Raw genomic sequence first — 18,619 nt, 5'->3', positions numbered from 1 at the left:
TCATACTGAATTATTGATTTGTCCAATCTTAAACTGGGGAGAATGTCTACATCTCTTTTCCTTGTTGCAATTGTCTTTCATGGCATGGTAAATTCTTTCTGGGTAGAGAGTCCAGTCTCAGTTGTATGCCTTACTGCTCACAGCAACAGATCCCATATCCTGCTTATGGTTCTGTCTCATGCATGTTACTTTTAGAGACAGCAGTATACTCTCTAGTCTCACAGCTATTTGGTAAAATCACTATACTTGCTTGTCATTGAGAACCTAATAATGGAGATGGTGTTTATCCTACATGTCCTGGTTTATATAAGAATAGTGTGCTCATAGGTGAGGGTTTTTTCCCTCCAAATTAGCTAATCCCTAGGGATATCAGCTATACCATAAATGTTGATGTATGAGACAAAAAAAAAAGATGGGGCTAAGACAAAGAGCAACTGGGAAGCTAATTTCTGATACTAGGCATATCAGGATAGCAAGAAGAGAGAACAGAATATGTGTTATTTTTCCATGTTCTCCTCTGTGGCTTTCCTCAAACATTACTTGACACACAAGGCCATCTCACAAATCTCTGATTTTGCTCTATAGAGAAGGAAGACACAGAGAGCACTTGACATGACTTCCACAAGTTTTCCAAATCTCCCACAAATGTCACCATACTCTGGCATTAGTCCGCAGCAAGTGCTTCCTCACACTGAGTCACACTTCCAACCAGCTGTTGATGTTCCAGGTCTTGTGATAAAGCCCAACCTGCCCTGGGGACAAGGCACCAGGGATCTATCTCCAGGTGGGGATCTGATGCAATCTCTTGAGCATTACAAAAAAGATGTTTTCAGAATGCCATAGCTGCCTGTAGTGGGAAGAGGCAGGTTCTGAAGTCACTCTGTATGCTATAAGGCATCGAGATCTGTAGAGAAGAGAGTTGTATAAGCTCTTTCCAGGAGATAGGTCTTCTTCAACTTATTCTGAAGGAACAAGACCACCATGATCTTGGTGATAATACTCTTCGCTACTGCAATCTTCCTGGTCCTTGGGGTCAGTATATGGGTTCTCATAAAAGAGATCTTCACTGTACATGTTCCTCCTCCCATCCCCCAGCGAATGAAATTTCACATTCTCCACTACTTCTTCCATCTGACAATAACATTGGTAAGTTTTTTGTCGTTGTTTTGTTTTTGTTTTTGTTTTTATGACTCAGTCCTTTCTGGGGTAGAGAGAATGCCAGCCCTGGGAAAAAGTTGGCAAAGATCCATATAAGTTAAGAGCACCTGATAATAGATACCAGTCAGTGATGATGACAGACATTGTGATAAGGACTTCTTAGATACTGTAGCCCCTGTAGAGTGTTATTGTCACTGACTACTCTCAGCAGCAAAAAGTTGTATACAGTTGATTTTCTTAGTTGTTTGAAGATCCTCTTTTGGTTTATGACTGTTTCCTTTTGGAAGCCTTGGTGAACTAGGCTAGTTTAGCCACTCTATTGGTATTTTATTGCATAAGCATGGGTAGGACCTCTGTGACGTGCCAAGATTGGTGGAAAGTATAGTTACAAAGTTGGGGGAGGACCTGGAGATGAGCATTTGGAGACAGACCCAGTCCTTGTCAGCTCACTTTAGGAAAAGTCTCTTAGAACCTTCCATTGTCAGTGAACTCAGAAAAGAAGAGAGAAAACTTCTCCTTTCTTATTTCCTAGCAAACACAAAAAGGCTCATGCATGGAGCTAGTGCTGTGCTATGTTTATCCCCTATGACCATCAGTCTCTCTGTGTGTCCATTGGGACTACGCTTTAGCACACTGGGCTTTGACTACATCACCTAGACATGTGCCAACCAGGCTCTAAGAACAAGGAGGTGAATGCATAAGACAAACATCCATCATAGATTCCCTGTAGTAGCAAGTAATACACACTCAGGAATACCTCTGACTAGGAGGAAGAAAAGGAAGACAGAAACCACCATTTCTGCTAGGGAGAGGCAGAGGATTCCTGTCTTGCTGACAGGTGCCACCTAAGCTAGTAACTAACAGAAGATGAGAGATCAGGCACATGAATATCTTGTTGCCTGAGAGATCCAAGGGTCTGGACTTTGGAGAACCATCACAGAGTTCAGTGTAGTAGAAGAAGAGAGGAGGAGAAGGGAAGAGAATGGCATGAGGGGATGTAGTTGTGGACTGTGTAAACTTCTAAAGGTGTTCTTATGTTCTTTCCCCTACAAGATGAGAAGCCACACGACAATCAAGTCTACATACATCTAATCTTCTAGGTGAAGTCCACTATTATAGCATGTCCTGGTGTCTATCAACATGCTAAGAGTAAAAAGCAGAACTCACCAATCCAGTCTCCACTTCAGATAACACAGTAGTTAAAGTCCAAAGCTGACCTGTTACAAGAACCTTGAGGTTACCAGGGTGTCGTCCCACCCTTTGATACTTCAAAATTCTAAAGTGTCCTTGACTTCAGACTTACCAGTAGATTGCATCCCTGTCACTCACACTTGGGAAAGAGTGCCATATACTTTCTAATAAGTATATGTTTGATACTCAAGGTGTCATGGAAAAGAGGGTCACCATTGGCAAACATTATTGTTTGGTAATTTTCATAACCCACCCACTTTATGGCACCCAGAAAGCTCTAAAGTGCATGAAAATTAATCCTGTTTTGTAGATAAGGGAATTATAAGAAAAAGTCACTGAATCATCTAGTTTAGGACACATAGTTTAGGGCAGAAGTTGAACTAGGCATGAGGCACATAGCTGAGAAGACTGTACAAAGGAACTTCAAGTCTGTGATAAGCTTTGGGCCAGCACTCACCTTTACTTTGGGCTGTGTGTGACAGAGGGTGTGGTGTGAGTCATTATGTGAGCATAGGATTAGAAACAGTGGCTTTCCTCCCATTTTTGTTTATATGTTTGTGTTTGCATTTGTTCTTATTTCTTTAAGACAGGGTTTTACTGGGTATCTACAGCTGTACTGAAACTCACTATGTAGTCCAGAATGGTCTCAGACTCACAAAGCTATGCCTGCCTTAGCCTCCCAAGTGCTCAGATTAGAAGTGTGTGCAATGACCACCAGGCCTCATGATGTATTTTTAAGGAATTGGTGAAGCAATGTGAGAAGGCATGTATGTACCTAGGAAATGAGCGATCAGATGGAAGAAAGGAGTTGAGAGTTAGCAGAGAACAAAAACCGTGGGGTTGCTGGTATTTGTTAACTGTGAAATCCTGATGTCAAGGAGAAATAGCCTTTCTCTCCTAGTTCATGTTCCTCATTTTTTTTTTTTTTTTTTTTATTTGATATAATTTATTTACGTTTCAAATGATTTCCCCTTTTCTAGCCCCCCCCCCCACTCCCCGAAAGTCCCGTAAGCCCCCTTCTCTTCCCCTGTCCTCCCTCCCACCCCTTCCCAGTTCCCCGTTCTGGTTTTGCCAAATACTGTTTCACTGAGTCTTTCCAGAACCAGGGACCACTCCTGCTTTCTTCTTGTATCTCATTTGATGTGTGGATTATGTTTTGGGTATTCCAGTTTTCTAGGTTAATAACCACTTATTAGTGAGTGCATACCATGATTCACCTTTTGAGTCTGGGTTACCTCACTTAGTATGATGTTCTCTAGCTCCATCCATTTGCCTAAGAATTTCATGAATTCATTGTTTCTAATGGCTGAATAGTACTCCATTGTGTAGATATACCACATTTTTTGTATCCACTCTTCTGTTGAGGGATACCTGGGTTCTTTCCAGCATCTGGCAATTATAAATAGGGCTGCTATGAACATAGTAGAGCATGTATCCTTATTACATGGTGGGGAATCCTCTGGGTATATGCCCAGGAGTGGTATAGCAGGATCTTCTGGAAGTGAGGTGCCCAGTTTTCGGAGGAACCGCCAGACTGCTTTCCAGAGTGGTTGTACCAATTTGCAACCCCACCAGCAGTGGAGAAGTGTTCCTCTTTCTCCGCACCCTCTCCAACACCTGCTGTCTCCTGAATTTTTAATCTTAGCCATTCTGACTGGTGTAAGATGAAATCTTAGGGTTGTTTTGATTTGCATTTCCCTAATGACTAATGAAGTGGAGCATTTTTTAAGATGCTTCTCCGCCATCCGAAGTTCTTCAGGTGAGAATTCTTTGTTTAACTCTGTACCCCATTTTTTAATAGGGTTGTTCGGTTTTCTGGAGTCTAACTTCTTGAGTTCTTTATATATATTGGATATTAGCCCTCTATCTGATGTAGGATTGGTGAAGATCTTTTCCCAATTTGTTGGTTGCCGATCTGTCCTCCTGACGGTGTCCTTTGCCTTACAGAAACTCTGTAACCTTATGAGGTCCCATTTGTCAATTCTTGCTCTTAGAGCATACGCTATTGGTGTTCTGTTCAGAAACTTTCTCCCTGTACCGATGTCCTCAAGGGTCTTCCCCAGTTTCTTTTCTATTAGCTTCAGAGTGTCTGGCTTTATGTGGAGGTCCTTGATCCATTTGGATTTGAGCTTAGTACAAGGAGACAAGGATGGATCAATTCGCATTCTTCTGCATGCTGACCTCCAGTTGAACCAGCACCATTTGTTGAAAAGGCTATCTTTTTTCCATTGGATGTTTTCAGCCTCTTTGTCGAGGATCAAGTGGCCATAGGTGTGTGGGTTCATTTCTGGATCTTCAATCCTGTTCCATTGATCCTCCTGCCTGTCACTGTACCAATACCATGCAGTTTTTAACACTATTGCTCTGTAGTATTGCTTGAGGTCAGGGATACTGATTCCCCCAGATTTTCTTTTGTTGCTGAGAATAGTTTTAGCTATCCTGGGTTTTTTGTTGTTCCAGATGAATTTGATAATTGCTCTTTCTAACTCTGTGAAGAATTGAGTTGGGATTTTGATGGGTATTGCATTGAATCTGTATAGTGCTTTAGGCAAAATGGCCATTTTAACTATATTGATTCTACCGATCCATGAGCATGGGAGGTTTTCCCATTTTTTGAGGTCTTCTTCCATTTCCTTCTTCAGAGTCTTGAAGTTCTTGCCATACAGATCTTTCGCATGTTTGGTAAGAGTCACCCCAAGATACTTTATACTGTTTGTGGCTATTGTGAAGGGGGTCATTTCCCTAATTTCTTTCTCAGCCTGCTTATCCTTTGAGTATAGGAAGGCCACTGATTTGCTTGAGTTGATTTTGTAACCTGCCACTTTGCTGAAGTTGTTTATCAGCTGTAGGAGCTCTCTAGTGGAGTTCTTTGGGTCACTTAGGTAGACGATCATGTCGTCTGCAAATAATGATAGTTTGACTTCCTCCTTTCCAATTTGTATCCCTTTGACCTCCTTATGTTGTCGAATTGCCCGAGCTAGTACCTCAAGTACAATATTGAAAAGATAAGGAGAAAGGGGGCAGCCTTGTCTGGTCCCTGATTTCAGTGGGATTGCTTCAAGTTTCTCTCCGTTTAGTTTGATGCTGGCTACCGGTTTGCTGTATATTGCTTTTACTATGTTTAGGTATGGGCCTTGAATTCCTGTTCTCTCCAAGACTTTAAGCATGAAAGGATGCTGAATTTTGTCAAATGCTTTTTCAGCATCCAATGAAATGACCATATGATTTTGTTCTTTGAGTTTGTTTATGTAGTGGATTGTATTGATGGATTTCCGTATATTGAACCAACCCTGCATTCCCGGGATAAAGCCTACTTGATCATGGTGGATGATCGTTTTGATGTGTTCTTGGATTCGGTTGGCAAGAATTTTGTTGAGTATTTTTGCATCGATGTTCATAAGGGAAATTGGTCTGAAGTTCTCTTTCTTTGTTGGATCTTTGTGTGGCTTTGGTATCAGCGTAATTGTGGCTTCGTAGAAGGAATTGGGTAGTGTTCCTTCTGTTTCTATTTTGTGGAATAGTTTGAAGAGTATTGGTGTTAACTCTTCTTTGAAGGTCTGGTAGAATTCTGCACTGAAACCATCTGGTCCTGTGCTTTTTTTGGTTGGAAGACTTTCTATGACTCCTTCTATTTCTTTAGGCTTTATGGGACTGTTTAGATGGTCTAGTTGGTCCTGATTTAATTTTGGTATTTGGTATCTGTCAAGGAAATTGTCCATTTCCTCCAGATTCTCCAGTTGTGTTGAGTACAGGCTCTTGTAGTAGGATCTGATGATTTTTTGGATTTCCTCAGTTTCCGTTGTTATGTCTCCCTTTTCATTTCTAAGTTTGTTAATTTGGATACTTTCTCTGTGCCCTTTGGTCAGTCTGGCTAAGGGTTTATCTATCTTGTTGATTTTCTCAAAGAACCAGCTCCTAGTTTTGTTGATTTTTTGTATGGTTCTCTTTGTTTCTACTTGATTGATTTCGGCCCTGAGTTTGATGATTTCCTGCCTTCTACTCCTCCTGGGTGAAATAGCTTCTTTTTGTTCTAGGGCTTTCAGGTGTGTCATTAAGTTGGTAATGTATGCTCTCTCCATTTTCTTTTTGGAGGCACTCAGGGCTATGAGTTTTCCTCTTAGCACTGCTTTCATTGTGTCCCATAGATTTGGGTATGTTGTGTTTTCATTTTCATTGTGTTCTAAAAAGTCTTTAATTTCTTTCTTTATTTCTTCCTTGACCAAGGTGTCATTGAGTAGAGTATTGTTCAATCTCCACGTGTTTGTGGGTTTTCTGTTGTTTCTGTTGCTATTGAAGACCACTTTTATTCCATAGTGATCAGATAGGAGGCATGGGATTAGTTCTATCTTTTTATATTTGTTGAGGTCTGTCTTGTGACCAATTATATGGTCGATTTTGGAGAAGGTACCATGAGGTGCTGAAAAAAAGGTATATTCTTTTGTTTTAGGATAGAATGTTCTATATATATCAGTTAAATCTAATTGGTCCAAAGCTTCAATTAGTTTCATTGTGTCCTTGTTTAGTTTCTGTTTTCCTGATCGGTCCATTGAGGAAAGTGCAGTGTTGAAGTCACCAACAATTATTGTGTTAGGTGCAATGTGTGCTTTGAGTTTTAATAAAGTTTCTTTTATGAAAGAGGGTGCCCTTGCATTTGGAGCATAGATGTTCAGGATTGAGAGTTCTTCTTGTTGTATTTTTCCTTTGACCAGCAAGAAGTGTCCCTCAGAGTCTCTTTTGATGACTTTGGGTTGAAAGTCAATTTTATCTGATATTAAAATGGCTACTCCAGCTTGTTTCCTGAGACCATTTGCTTGTAAAATTGTCTTCCAGCCTTTTACTCTAAGGTAGTGTTTGTCTTTGACCCTTAGGTGTGTTTCCTGTAAGCAGCAAAATGTAGGGTCCTGTTTACGTATCCAGTCAGTTAGTCTGTGTCTTTTTATTGGGGCATTGAGTCCATTGATGTTAAGAGATATTAAGGAATAGTGATTGTTACTTCCTATCATTTTTGACGTTATTTTTTAAATTTGATTGCTTAACTTATTTGGGTTTGATGAAAGGTTACTATCTTGCTTTTTTCAGGGTGGAGTTTCCCTCCTTGTATTGGTGTTGTCCTCCTATTATCCTTTTTAGGGCTGGGTTTGTGGATAGATATTGGGTGAACTTGGTTTTGTCGTGAAATATCTTAGTTTCTCCATCTATGGTGATTGAGAGTTTTGCTGGATATAGTAGTTTTGGTTGGCATTTGTGTTCTCTTAGAGTCTGCATGAGATCTGCCCAGGACCTTCTAGCCTTCATAGTCTCAGGTGAAAAGTCTGCTGTGATTCTGATAGGTCTTCCTTTATATGTTACTTGGCCTTTTTCTCTTACTGCCTTTAGTATTCTTTCTTTGTTTAGAACATTTGGTGTTTTGATTATTATGTGACGGGAAGTATTTCTGTTCTGGTCCAGTCTGTTTGGAGTTCTGTAGGCTTCTTGTATATTCATGGGCATCTCTCTCTTTAGGTTAGGGAAGTTTTCTTCCATAATTTTATTGAAGATATTTGCTGGCCCTTTAAGTTGTAAATCTTCACTCTCATCTATGCCTATAATCCTTAGGTTTGGTCTTCTCATTGTGTCCTGGATTTCCTGGATATTTTGGGTTACAAGCTTTTTGCACTTTGCATTTTCTTTAACTGTTGAGTCCATGGTTTCTATGGAATCTTCAGCATCTGAGATTCTTTCTTCTATCTCTTGTATTCTGTTGTTGATATTTGCATCTCTGTCCCCTGATTTCTTCCCAAGGCTTTCTATCTCCAAAGTTGTCTCCCTTTGAGTTTTCTTAGTTGTTTCTACTTCTGATTTTAGATCCTGGATGGTTTTGCTTAGCTCCTTCCCTTGCATGTTTGTGTTTTCCTGTAATTCTTTAAGAGATTTTTGTGTTTCCTCTTTCATGAGCTCAGCCTGTTGACCAAAGTTCTCCTGTATTTCTTTAAGAGATTTTTGTGTTTCGTCTTTCATGACCTCAGCCTGTTGAGCAAAGTTCTCCTGTATTTCTTTAAGTGTTTTTTGCATTTCCTCCTTGTTGGCTTTTGTATTCTCCTGGATTTCTTTCAATGATTTTTGTGTTTCCCTTGCAAGGGCTTCTAACTTTTGATCCATTTTCTCCTCAATGACCTTCATGTGTTCCTGTACCAGCATCATGACCAGTGATTTTAAATCCAAATCTTGTTTTACTGGTGTGATGGGGTATCCAGGACTTGCTGGTAGAGGAGAATTTGGTTCAGATGTTGCCATATTGCCTTGATTTCTGTTAGTGACGTTTCTGCGTTTGCCTTTTGCCATCTAGCTCTCACTGGTGTTACTTGGTCTTGTCAGTGCTGGACTCACCAGTGCAAGCTGCCCCTTCCCCGTTGGCCTCTGGTGCACAGCTTACACTCTGCACTGCCTATAGACAGGGTGCTGTTTTCCAGGCTGTTCAGATCCCAAAGCAGGCACCTGAAGGCTCCCGCTGGGGCCCGCAGGATTTATCGGAGCACACCGACTTTTCCCAGCTGGCCGCCCGGAAGCCCCCACTAGCCTCTTGAGGGACCTGGAGATGTGGCGGCCACCCAGGCTGATCTGAAGCGGAGAGATTTGAGCTGGGGGCTTCTGCCTGAGGCCTTGCCCCAGATTGTGTCTGTGGACCAGGTGGAACCCGTGTGCACCCCCAGGGAGCTCCGAAGGTGAATGTTGCTGTGACCTCCCCTGTGCTCCGCTCACTCCGCTGGGCAGCCGATTTCCCCAACCGGGCTGGCGCACACTAGGTTAGCCTTGTCGCCTGGGCCCTGAGTCCAGGCAAACGCCTGGGAGGCCAAGGTCCGAGCAAAGTTCCCCTAGGGCTATGTCTGTTATTTGGGTCCGCCAGGTGACCCGGATGGCGGGCGTGCGCGTCCGCGCTCCGCGAAAGCACCGGGAGAGTCTGTTGTGCTAATAACCTCCTGGGCTGGTTGACACACAGATGGCCCACCAAGCCGCCCAGTTCTTGGGGTCAGTCCTGTGCCTTTTGGGGCCTAGACCCCCGTTTTGTTAGCCTCAGGCTACGCTTGTTAGCAGTCTCTGCCCTCCCGAGCACTCTGGCTCCTGTAGGCAAAATGGCGGCGCGTGCACCGGCCGGGGCAAAAAAAAACTCCTGGCTGGGTTGGCGCCCCGATGGCCACTCGAACAGCCCAGGGCCTGGGTGCAGGCCAACGCCCGTCTGGCTCAGACCCCTGCGGTGTTGGGCCTAGGATTATGTTTGTGTACCTCAGTCTGACTGATCTCTGGAGCCCGGGATCAAGATGGCGGTGAGTCTCTCCTGACTGGCGGGCAGCCGAGTTCTGAAGTGGCTTCCGTGCAGCGAAAGGCTCCGCAGAACCGCAGTTGCTTGCCGCCCGGCTGGTCAGCGAAGGTCAGTGGTCGTGGGCGCAGGGCCTAACTGGACCCTGTGTCGCCTTGGTTCCACTGCTGATGGCCCTTCAGCTGGAGCAGCCACTGCTACCGCCGCCGCCGCCGCCCATGTTCCTCATTTTTTAAAGCTTCACAACCAGGCATGCACTTGCTTACAGGAAACAATTCCACCAAATTAGGAGCTTTAGTTAAGCCCTGAGTTGAGCCACACAGAATATTGGGCAATAGCTGTAAAGTGGATTTGGAAGATAGCCAACTGATCTTTTGTTCTTTCTCTCCCCAGGGGAATGTACTGGAGAAGATGAAAATTTGCTCCATGCCCCACTTTTTCTGCTTTATACAAGACCTCTTGGTGCCAAAGAATAACTTCGGTGTGTTGGTGAAGAACCTCCATTTTGGTACAATCCCTGTGAGGCTGTTTCAGCCCAAATCAACCTCCTCTGGCCCCCGAAAAGGCATCATCTACTACCATGGAGGAGGTGGTGTGTTTGGTAGCCTGGGTAAGAAGCATTTCTGAAGCATTGGAAAGGAGGGGCTTCTCATTCACATCTACATTCCTATTGGGAATTGTATAGCAGGGAGAAAAAAACAACAGTCAGAAATCCTCCTGGGAGGTCCAAACTGACAAATCTGGAGGCTTCAGGTTGTGTCAATCAATAAGGTTGACATGTCTACAGAAATGTGATTTATAAGTCTTAGTCCAGGAGGAGACACAGTGTCACAAATGCTTGGTGTGATTCTTCCCTTCCATTCGTTCTCAAAGACATTGGCTCATCCAAGATCCCCAAATAACACATATCCCTCAGCTCTGCTGGACTACCATAGTGTAAAATCTGCAACCACCCAACCCCCTCAGTTGAGCATGGTGATGGCAACCCTCTTCTCAATTTCTTAATTTGTAGGCTGTTCTTTCTGAACAACAGGGGTTTTAAAACCTACCTCAGAGCAGGCAGTTTAGCCTCTCCTTTGGCCCTTTGATATTATTCACCATACAATCCCTTTTGTCCTGTTCTGCCCTTGCTATGCTGCAGCACAGACTGCCGTTATACACAGTATAGATATGCTGAGCTCATCACTCTCGGTCTTCTGTGCATGCTGCTTTGTTCTCAAAACATGCTTCTCCACACGACTGGCTTGGAATAGGTGAATACCCACTTTATCTTGGACCTTTGTACAAATGGCCTTTCTAGTGTGGCCTCCCCCAATATCTACCTACAGGAAATTTTCTGTCATTCTGAGGTTAAACTCCCACACTCTGACTCAACTCATGACATCTTTACTTATGTTGAATATATTTATGGCATTTGCCACCATCTGAGCTTGCTATGGTTCACCAAGCCCTGTGTTTCCTTGTTTGCTGTCTTTCTGCCCCTAGTAAGAATGGGAATGCTAACAGGGAGAGAAGACCTGTGTGCTGTGTTGCTGGATCCCTGCGCTTGGCCTTCTTATTTGCATTTTTTTGACTGACTGCATAAACATATAGATATAATTATCTGTTGATTGTTAAATGAAAGGATAAACTTACAAAAGAATAATGGCTCAATGAGCAGGAAGCATAGATGTAGAGAGGATAGATGGATGTTCTCCTTAGCTAGAACAGGATGAGATAGCGGTTCCTTGCTGCCACCTGGTGGTAGAAATATCCATGGCTATTTTACATCTGAAGGTGTGGCTATAATGCTCACAAATTAAAGTATGGTTTCTACCCCTGTCCAGGAGCATTTTTCCATCCCAGAAACCTTTGGAAGCCTAGATTGCCAAGCTCTTCAGTGGTGTAAAACACCCATAGAAATGCTACTTATGTGAGTTGCTGAAGTCTTGGTGCCTTTTAGGTTCAGTATCCTGAGATACATTACCTCTCACAACCCTGATCGATTCACTCCCAGTAGGGTGAGTGGTAGGTACAAAACTCTGAAACTGGAGCAACTTGAGGATCATAAGGTAAGGAAGGATGTGAGTGTGACACAGTGGATAGAGGTAGAACAGGTGGAAGGGCCAAAGTTGTGGTTAAGAGGGACTCCATGTTGGCTGTCCATTAGTGTCATACCCACTCCCAAGTCCCAATTCATTCCTTGTTTAAGAGAGTCCCAGACATTTGTACTTAAGAAAGCATGAATGATGCTAATGGCTGCAGCATGATTGTTAAGAACCTTGAATAGAGGAGATAGCATCCTGCCTCACTTGAGATTCTTTAGTGCATTGGCCTCAGCACCTGTTTTCACTTCTTATCATATCATTGAAGGTCCTTCTTTCCACCTAGCAATTGCCTGCTATTACTACATTATTTGGTGACGTTTACAAAGTCCTGGTTCCTGAGTTCCCATTTCAGAGTTGTTGATCTGTTGGGTTTGGGTATCCTGGGCAGAACATGTGCACAGACTACCCAGTGCCTCTGTATGACAACAGCTAGAGACAACAGCTGGACACAGCTGAGTTGAAGATGCATCTCTCAGGTTCTCTGCCTGCCATTGTACCTGAATATGCAGCCTAATCATTGTAAAGGTTCTAGCTTCTGTAACTTCAGATTATCCAACCCCCTACCTGAAATGATCCATCCAGCATTTGTGTATTTTTATTTAATATGAAATATATAAAATTATTGCTATTCCTTGGAAGTCATTCCAAACTCCACAGTCTTGTACATTTCAGATCCCCCAAGCTTTCTAGTACTCAGTTTCCTTACTATAAAGTAAAATAACACAAAAGATAAGCCAAAAAGTCCCTTTGAATCCTGACATTGACATTTAGAGTGATGACCGGCTTTACCAAGAAGATATGACTAGAGTCACTTCAGAGGTAGAGTCAGAACACAGGGAAGATATCATCTTCTTACTCATAGCAGAAGCTTCTCTCCTAGTATTGTGGTAGAAGTTTTAGATCCTCCTCTTGAGATTCATTACCCCTTCTCTTGACTTACAGATTCTTACCACAACACGTGCAGTTACCTGGCCCGGGAGACAGATTCAGTTGTTGTGGCAGTGGGGTAAGTAGCTTATAATAGCTTCATCCAGTTCCTGATTGAGCTGTGGTAGAGGGAATACAAGATTAGAAGGCCCTACTATGCTCTGGACCACTCCATGACCATTCATTAAGTGAAACAGAAAGGCATACCATAATGTAATGGAATCTAGGCAGGGAAAAAATAAATAAAGCTTTCAATAACTCACTCCAAACTCAATACCTTTTTATCATAGCTTAAAAGAATTAAAATCAGTGGGATATAGTCTGTGGATACCTAGAGACCAAATTAATTGATGTTAGAAGAAAATAAGTGATGGATCCAGGAATGAGAGTGTCTTAGTTACTTTCCTGTTGGTGGCACAAAACACCACAACCAAAGGAAACTTAAGAAAAATAAAATTTACTTCAGTCCATGGTTCCAGGAGGTTCCAGGTTCCAGGAGGATGAGAGTCCATCCCGACTAGGCGGCATAGCAGCTAGCATCATGAGGGACAGTAGAAGTAGCAAACAGAGAGCATACATCCTCAACCATAAGCACAAAGCAGAGAGTGAATAAGAAAAAAGATAAGGCTATAAACACCCAAGTCCCACTCACAATGGCGTCCTTCTTCTAGCAAGCCCCTACCCCAAAAGGCTTGCTAACCGTTGCTAAACAGTACTACCAACTAGAAATCAAATATTCAAATATCTGAGCCTATGAGAGACAGTCCTCATTCAAACCACCACATGGAGTAATCTTCCTCTCAGCAGGCTGTCATTGGCATGGAAAGATGATGGAGTGAAAGATGCCTCAGATTGAGGTCAAGGTTATGGTTTTAGTGAGAGTGTGCTGTTAAAACTTCACAGACCCAAATGTCAGACACCCAGGGAGCAATGTGGAGAGTGACTTAAGACCAAACTCTAGTCTTCTGCAAACAAAAGGGTTTTTTTTTGAGTGGATAGGGGAGCAGAAGGGGCTGTTTATTACAATTTGGTCTGTTGTTCTAAGAGAACATGAAGTAACAGAACATAGTAATTTTAAAATAAATTAATGAGAAAGTCAAAGCTTCTCTGTTAGACTGCCTCCATAGTGGCTCTCTCACACTTTGGCACACTTCAGGCTGGGTAGATAGTACAGATATTGTGACTGGAGAAAGCTACTAAGTCAGGATTTTCTAGAGCAACATGACTTACATAATATATATTGAAAATGGAGATTTATTTGAGTGCATTGCAGCCTGTGATCCTGCTGTGTCCTAATGGAGACCAAGAATTCAATAGCTGTTTGTCTATAAGACTGGATATCCCAATAGTCCCAATCTGGTGCACAAGTCTCAAAGGATTGCTATAAAACTCCTGTCCTTTGAGTATATGTTAGAACTACAATATAGGTTCTAACACCAGCAGGAGTTCTATCTTCAGAAACAGGATAGATAAGCTTGCCAGTAAGACTGATGGAAATCAGGCAAAATGCAAAAGTTCCTTGTTCTGTATTGTTTTATGTGTGATGTCTGCCACCAGAAGATGTGGCCCAGATTTAAGGTAAGTCTTCCAACATCAACTGATCCAATCAAGAAACCCCCTCACAGATGTTGCTTGGATTTTTGTTGAGTTCAGATGTGATCTAGTTAATCATCATAATTAGCCATCACATTAAGCACTTAAGCACGTATGGTTCTCTCCGATGGCCGGAGAAAGGCATCATCTTTAGAATCTCCAGGGACCACCTCTTACTTGGCTGCTATGGTATCTGAACTTTCATTTTTGGAACCCAAATCTCAGAAGGCCTTGCAGACTCTAAAGATCTCTTGCGTGTAGAGCACAGAAATAGACATACCTCCACTGGTCTCTGTATGCCATTTGTGCTATACTTCCTCTTTGTAATTTAGATGTATTCAGCAAGCTTCCTTACTACCCATAGTGATATTTTGTGGGGAATTACAAAGATCTAGTTGAGTATTGTAAGACAGTGGCTGATGTTGTTCAGCCAAGGAAGAGACTCTGAGATGCCAAAGAACTACAATGAGTAGTGCTTGGAATGAATGCCTGAGAGAGGCTGAAACACAAGGAGACCCTCACTCACTCTTCTATTCCCCCCTGCTGCCCTGCATTGCCCTCTTGTCATCTCACTTCTTCCCTGTTAGGTCCAGCTGAACCAACTTCATCTTGACTTTAATCTTTGCCTCCTCATCTTGACTGACAGAAGTAAGAAAAGTCATTGCCTTGTCCCTGTCATTGCTTGTTTTCCAAATACCAGCACAATTAGCTTTCAACGTGCATAATCATGTGTAGGGTTTTTAATTCCATATGGATTTGAATGGAGAATCTCTGCCACTCTGACTCTGGGTAGGTTCTTCAAAGTCAAGTACAAAACAATGGAAGTAACTCTTCACTTATGCCTTTTTTTTCTTCCACGTGATAAAATCCCCAAACTAAAAGCAGGAGAGGAAAGGTCCATTTTAGTTTATAACTCTGAGTCATACTCCATATTAAGGAATGTCAAGGAATTTGAAGGCAGGCCTGCTTACTAATACACAAAACATTATCTCTATCCAAGGAACTCCCTTCACAGCCAAGTATGACAGGAACCATAGAAGGTGCTCCTTGCTTGCTGTCTTGTAACCTCATGCTTAATAGCTCTGGGCCACATACCTAAGGAATGGTGCTCCCATGGTGGTATTGACCCTCCTGCACCTTGAATTAATAATCAAGGTAATCACCCTATACACAGACATGCCCACAGGCTTATTTGAACTAGGAAATTCTTCATTTGAGGCCCTCTCTCAGATAACTACAGGCTTTACTGAATTGACAGTTAAAGCTAACCAGAATGTCATCTTGATTTGTTTGGGTCATTCTTATGGTTTAATCAGGGTCTGCCTTCTCTTAGTATAGAGATTACTATTTGAATACCTTTCGCTAAACACCCTATCTGTGCTAGTATGCTATGTTTTCTTGTTGTTTGTTGTTGTTGTTGGTTTTCTTTAGGTACCGCAAACTTCCTGACCATCATCACCCTACTGCTTACCAGGATTGCCTGAATGCCACAATCCACTTCTTGAAAGAACTTAAAACCTACGGGGTAGACCCTGCACGGGTAGTGGTTAGTGGAGAAAGCATTGGAGCTGGGGCTGCAGCCGTTATTGCTCAGGTGTTATTGGACAGAAAAGATCTTCCCCAGTTTCGGGCTCAAGTCCTGATTAATCCAGTCGTCCAGGGGGTCAATTTTCAGTTACCATCTTACCAGCAGTATTCAGATGCCCCATTTCTATCTAGGAAATTTTTGATGACTTGTGCATGTAAATATCTGGCCATTGACCTGTCCTGGATAGATGCCATGTTGAAAGGTACTTTTATACCCCCAGACAACTGGAAAAAGTATGAAAAATGGCTCAGCTCTGACAACATCCCTCAAAGATTCAAGAGCCAAGGCCCACAACCTGAGTTTCCTGGGCCTTTTAATGATTCTGCCTATTTGGAAATCAACCATGTTTTCAGTTTAGAAACTTCACCCCTCCTGGCAGATGACAAGATCATTGCACGGCTTCCTGAAACCTTCCTGGTGAGCAGTGAGTATGATGTGCTCCGTGATGACACTTTACTCTACAAGAAGCGATTGGAGGACCAGGGGGTTCCTGTGACCTGGTGCCATTTGGAAGATGGGTTTCATGGATGCCTAGTTTTATTTGATAAGAATGCTTTATCTTTTCCTTGTTCACAAAAGGCTATGAGTTCTACTGTCAGTTTCATAAAGGGTATATAAGATCTCAAGCATGAAGCTAGTAGTTAAATAATTGCTCAACCTGCACAATTAAATGCTTTAGCACTGCAAGTGGACAACCCTTAAAAAATAAGTAAACAAGCAGACTGAAAACAAGAATGGAAAAAAAGAAAAACAAAACCCATAAAGGAAAAGAAAGAAAAATGTATATGGTAGTAATTACATAAGTAGGATAAGTCAAGGATGACCTCTGACATCAGCAAAGGGCTTTGCTGAATATCTCATAATGTCGTAAGGGACAGACATAAGACAGAGTTGAGGACCTGCTGGGTGCATGGATTGTCATCATGCTTGTTTTCTCTCTTCAATGGCAATGTTCAGGGATGCACTAGCACAACTCTACCACTATCCTTAGAGAATGACTATCATGGGATTTCCTAGAGGCATTATTCTATAGCTCTGAGCCAAATTGAGCCCAACAACCTGTCAAATGATCACTGATGGAAGAATCAACATCTGTTGTGATAAAGCATTACAGGGGCCACACTCCTGATGGATGAAGTCAAACTCACTGGTTATTGTGTGATTCACATTTCTCTTTCTGTCCTGAAAATCTTTGCAGAGGAATTCTGTAAGCCCATCTACCCTTAGGATGGATATACTGGCTGTGTTTGTGTCAATTTGACACAAGCTGGAGTTATCACAGAGAAAGGAGATTCAGGTGAGGAAATGCCTCCATGAGATACAGCTGTAAGGCATGTTCTCAATTAGTGAACAAAGGGGCAAGGCCTCTTGTCGGTGCTACCATCTCTGGGCTGGTAGTCTTGGGTTCTATAAGAAAGCAAGCTGAGTAAGCCAGGGGAAGCAAGCCAGTAAGAAACATCCCTCCATGACCTTTGTAACAGCTCCGGCTTCCTGGCCTGCTTGAGTTCCAGTCCTGATTTCCTTTAGTGATGAAGAGCAATGTGGAAATGCAAGCTGAATAAACCCTTTCCTCCTCAACTTGTTACTTGGTCATGATGTTTGTGCAGGAATAGAAACCCTGACTAAGACAAATTGGTGCTGGAAGTGGGGTATTCTTGTGACAACCTGTACCTTAGTACAATGTGGCAAGGTCAGAGTTCTTGCAGAGAGGCCCACTGAATTAAGCTGCAAAGATGAAGTTTCAATTCCATGATATTGGAAATGCAAGGACTATGAGATGTCTACCAAGGATAGCTTCAGTTGTGGAGTAGAAAGTCTAAGGAAGAAGCTGAATGTGGTATAGGTGGGATAGATGGAGAAGTGGAGCTACTAATCCACTTCTAATCAAGATACTAATCAAGATTACATTATGAGTCCCAAATACTGGACATTGGAGCCTCAAAATTTCATATTATTTCAGCTGGATTTTGATTTTCCTTTGGTATGATCACTTCATTGCTATAGCCTCTTCTTCCATTTTGGAGTAAAAATATTGCATGCTATTGTATAATAAAGAATATTTAATGTAAAAAATTAAAGGTTTTTAATTTTATGGGAGCTCACGATTAAGATACTTTGGAATTTTAAAGATAATTTGGATCTTTAAACTTGGGCCATATTTTATATTGTGGGGGAAAACTTTGAGAACAATGAGTAGAAGGTAGACGTTAAAAGTAATTATTTGTGTGTCACTTTGTCAAAGAGTAAAGTATGATAGTTAGCTTTAGTTACCAGCTTGACATAACCTAGAATTATATATGAAGAAAGTCTCAGAGAGATATTGCCTACATTGGGCTGCCCTATGGGGATGTCTATTGGAGATTATCCTGGGTCAGTTGATCTGGAAAGACCAAGTCTACTGTGGGTAGCATCATTCATTAGGTAGAGATTCTCTAAATGAGCAGGACACAGGTAAACAAACAAGCATGCATGCATTTATTTCTCTCTGCTCTTGACTATGGATGTGATGTGACTTGCTATTTTAGTTCTTGACTTTCCACAATGAAAAACTGTAACCTAGAATTCTAGCTGAAATAAACCAGATTTTACCTTGTTACTTTTTGTTAGGCCATTTCACGATAGCAAAAGAAGTGAAAGAGCCTTCATCTCTGTTGCTTACAGTACACATAGGCTCTTTCCTAGTTTGCCTTCACTCCTGTCTGCAGCACTTCTTGGCAGACATCCCAGGTCCTAGCATCACTAACATCCTGGAGTTTTCTTCAGCAGATGAACTGTCAATGG

The 18,619-nt window shown here is 42.2% G+C and overlaps 1 protein-coding gene across 1 annotated transcript; it reads left to right on the top strand.

Moving 5' to 3' along the window:
- Positions 1-981: 981 nt before the first annotated feature.
- LOC127680178 (arylacetamide deacetylase-like 4 family member 1) lies at positions 982-16,456 on the top strand. The gene is made up of 4 exons (XM_052175742.1): positions 982-1,146; positions 10,037-10,253; positions 12,673-12,736; positions 15,682-16,456. Exons 1-4 carry the CDS (start codon positions 982-984, stop codon positions 16,454-16,456), a joined length of 1,221 nt encoding a protein of 406 aa, XP_052031702.1.
- The last annotated feature ends 2,163 nt before the right edge of the window (positions 16,457-18,619 follow it).

Source organism: Apodemus sylvaticus, chromosome 3 (assembly GCF_947179515.1).
Source record: "Apodemus sylvaticus chromosome 3, mApoSyl1.1, whole genome shotgun sequence".
Taxonomy (NCBI): domain Eukaryota; kingdom Metazoa; phylum Chordata; class Mammalia; order Rodentia; family Muridae; genus Apodemus; species Apodemus sylvaticus.
Note: the sequence above shows the minus strand (reverse complement) of the source record. Positions and strands in the feature narration are given on the sequence as shown.

Coding starts and splice junctions, on each gene's coding strand:
- LOC127680178 (XM_052175742.1), top strand. CDS start 982: ATGATCTTGGTGATAATACTCTTCGCTACTGCAATCTTCCTGGTCCTT. Junction 1,147..10,036: donor TCCATCTGACAATAACATTG/GTAAGTTTTTTG, acceptor TTCTCTCCCCAG/GGGAATGTACTGGAGAAGAT. Junction 12,737..15,681: donor TCAGTTGTTGTGGCAGTGGG/GTAAGTAGCTTA, acceptor GGTTTTCTTTAG/GTACCGCAAACTTCCTGACC.